Genomic DNA, 3,544 nt, shown 5'->3' with positions numbered 1-3,544 from the left:
CTTGTACGGAAAAGACCACGAAGATGCCTATAAACACTTGGATGAAGTCAATGATGTAGTTGATTATTTTAATGTTCCAAATGTGCCTCGCGAAACCCAGCTGCTTCGTATGCTTCCAGTTACATTCAAAGGTGCTGCAAAGGATTGGCTCAAGTCGCTCCCTCCCAGATCCATCACTACATGGGCTAAGATGAAGGAAGAATTTATTGACCAGTTTTGCCCACCTTCGAAAATAGCCAAGTTGAAGAAAGCTATTGCCAACTTTGAACAACAAGCTGGAGAGTCCCTTTATGAGGTATGGGAGAGATACAAAAGTCTACTAAGGAATTGCCCACATCATGATCTTAATTGCCAACAAGAAGTCTCCATTTTCTATGATGGAGTCAATGTAACAACTAGGCATCTCCTTGACTCGTAAGGACCCCTCACAAAGAAGGCACCCCCGGTGATCAAAGAACTAATTGAAGAATTCTCTAAGAATTCTAGAGAATACCACAATCCAAGGAATGATATGACCAAGGGATCGGCTTATGCACCTTCTGAAGATTTTTCGGCAGTTATGGCAATGTTGAAAACCATGGATAGGAGGATGGATAAAATGGATCAAACAATCCATGCTATTCGGGTAGGATGTGAGAATTGCAATGGGCCTCATCTAACTAGAGATTGTGATTTGGACGAGAACGGGAATAAGAAAGTGCAAGTATGCTATTCTAGTGGTGATAGATTTGATGACGATTGGCGAAAACCTAAGAAAGAATGGCTTCCTTATGATGAGTACAAGAAAGCGAGGGAGGAGAAATATAGACAAAAGGCAGGGGTTTTTACCAAAAGGAGGAGCCGGTACAAGAAAAGAAACCAAATCTAGAAGAAATGCTCACTAAATTTGTGGCTGCATCCGAGAAAAGACACGATGACCACGATGCTGCCATACAAGATACAAGAACAATATTAAGGAATCAACAAGCATCTATTCACAACATTGAGAAGCAGCTGGGGCAACTTGCCCAACAAATGAATCAAAGAGCACCGGGAGAACTTCCTAGTAACACCGAAAACAATCCAAAAGGCGCACATATAAACATTGTCACAACTAGGAGTGGGAAGATTATAACCCCTCTGGCCCCTATTCAGAACGAAGATCCGAAATCGGTGCAAGAGAAGGAGGCAGAAGGGCAGAATCAAGATCAGACCCAGCTAAACCCAGACCCTACTCGCCGAGTCCACGATATGGACTCGACGAGTCCGACACCTGATCAGAAAAACGAACCTCCTGTTAAACCATATCAGCCTCCACTGCCATACCCAGCCCGAGCCAGGCAAGAAAAGAATGAAGAAGATTACCAGAAGTTTCTAGAACACATAAAGGCTCTTCAAATTAATATACCATTCATAGAAGCGGTTGCTCAAATTCCAAAATACGCCAAATTTCTCAAGGAGCTTTTAACTAATAGAAGGAAGATGAAAGAAGTGAAGAAGGTGGTCCTAAACGAGAACTGTTCAGCTGCTATGTTGAACAAACTTCCTAAGAAGAAAGGAGATTCGGGAAGTTTAACATTGCCCTGCCAATTTGGAAACTTGGCCACCATTTACGCACTAGCTGATTCAGGGGCAAGTGTAAATCTCATGCCTTACTCGTTTTTCAAAAAGTTAGATCTCCCCGAGCCAAGACCCATTCGTATGGCAATCCACCTAGCAAACAAAACGGTTACATTTCCTAGAGGAATTTGTGAAGATCTTTTGGTGAAGGTGGAGAAGTTCGTGTTCCCCACGGACTTTATAGTTTTAGACATGGAAGCGGATCCCCAAGTCCCGATCATATTAGGAATACCTTTCCTTAATACAGCAAGCGCTATCGTCGACATGTGAGATTTTAAACTTACCCTTCGGGTAGGAGACGAATCAGTCACTTTCGGAGTTGATCAAGCCATGAAGCATGCAAGGAATAGTGATGACACGACATTTTCAATTGACATGTTAGAAGAATTGTTGGAAGATTGGAAAGAAGAAAAACCAAGCAAGTCCACCGTCTCATTTGAAGAAGAGTTTGATGCTGAAAGGGACCTGATGGAGTTAGAAAGACTGCTTGAGGAAGATGAGTATGACGATCTGATCAGAAGTGCAGAAAGACCGACTCGCCGAGTAGCCTCGACCGACTCGGCGAGTCCATTCGAAGAAACCCGAACAGTCGCGAATATTACACCAGACTCGACGAGTACCTTTACTGGACTCGACGTTTTCAGCATTCAGAACACAAAAACTGAGCTCAAGGCACTACCAGATCACTTGGAGTACGCATTTCTTGAAGATGGCCAGCAAAAACCTATAATTATAGCTGCTGATTTGGCCGAACATGAGAAGGAGAGCCTTGTGGGTGTACTAAAGAAGAGGCAAGGTGCTATAGCATGGAAGATAACCGACATAAAGGGAATTAGTCCGGCCTATTGTTCCCACAAAATCAACTTAGAAGATGGATCAAAAGCTGTAGTACAACGCCAAAGAAGAATCAACCCGAATATGCAAGAAGTTGTGAAAAAGGAGGTGGTGAAATTACTAGATGCCGGAATCATTTATTCAATCTCCGATAGCCCATGGGTGAGTCCGGTCCAAGTGGTTCCGAAGAAAGGAGGCATGACGGTAGTGGCTAATGAAAACAACGAATTAATTCCAACAAGGACGGTAACCGGGTGGCGAGTTTGCATTGACTATAGGAAGCTAAATGAGGCCACATGCAAGGATCACTTTCCATTGCCTTTTATCGATCAAATGCTTGAGAGGCTTTCCGGTCATCTTTATTATTGTTTTCTCGATGGGTTTTCGGGGTACTTTCAAATTCCAATCGACCCACAAGACCAAGAGAAGACCACTTTTACATGCCCGAGTGGAAGATTTGCATATAGACGCATGCCTTTTGGGTTATGTAATGCACCAGCTACTTTCCAAAGGTGCATGATGGCTATCTTTCATGATATGATCGAAAAGTTTATGGAGGTTTTTATGGATGACTTCTCGGTTTTTGGGTCCTCTTTTGAAGATTGCTTGTCCAACTTGGATCTAATGCTAGCAAGATGTGAGAAGACCAACCTTGTTCTCAATTGGGAGAAGTGTCATTTTATGGTGAAGGAAGGCATTGTGTTGGGTCACAAGATCTCTAAGAAGGGGATAGAGGTGGATAGAGCAAAGGTTGATACGATAGCCAATTTACCACCTCCAACAAATGTCAAGGGAGTAAGAAGCTTTCTAGGACATGCGGGATTTTATCGCCGATTTATTAAAGATTTTTCAAAGATTGCTAGGCCCTTGACTCAATTACTCTTGAAGGACGCCCCATTTGATTTTTCCAAGGAATGTCATGAGGCATTTCATTTTCTAAAGGAAAAATTAACCACTACTCCTATCATGATAGCACCAAATTGGAATTTTCCTTTCGAGCTAATGTGTGATGCTAGTGATTATGATGTGGGTGCTGTTTTAGGGCAAAGGATTGATAAACATTTTCAACCAATCTACTACGCAAGCAAGACATTGAATCCTACCCAAGAGA

General features: G+C 42.6%; 1 protein-coding gene and 1 non-coding gene across 2 annotated transcripts; one reads left to right on the top strand and one right to left on the bottom strand.

Moving 5' to 3' along the window:
- Positions 1-238: 238 nt before the first annotated feature.
- LOC145162011 (small nucleolar RNA R71) lies at positions 239-345 on the bottom strand. The gene has a single exon (XR_013738866.1). It is a non-coding gene; the product is annotated as a small nucleolar RNA R71 (small nucleolar RNA).
- Positions 346-873: 528 nt separating this feature from the next.
- Positions 874-1,869, top strand: LOC145158363 (uncharacterized). The gene has a single exon (XM_079077274.1). It carries the CDS (start codon positions 874-876, stop codon positions 1,867-1,869), a length of 996 nt encoding a protein of 331 aa, XP_078933400.1.
- The last annotated feature ends 1,675 nt before the right edge of the window (positions 1,870-3,544 follow it).

Source organism: Lactuca virosa, chromosome 2, assembly GCF_052849685.1.
Source record: "Lactuca virosa cultivar CGN04683 chromosome 2, Lactuca_virosa_CGN04683_v6, whole genome shotgun sequence".
NCBI classification, from domain to species: Eukaryota; Viridiplantae; Streptophyta; class Magnoliopsida; order Asterales; family Asteraceae; genus Lactuca; species Lactuca virosa.
Note: the sequence above shows the minus strand (reverse complement) of the source record. Positions and strands in the feature narration are given on the sequence as shown.

Bases quoted from the DNA above. Each gene is read 5' to 3' on its own strand.
- LOC145158363 (XM_079077274.1), top strand. From the start codon at position 874: ATGCTCACTAAATTTGTGGCTGCATCCGAGAAAAGACACGATGACCAC.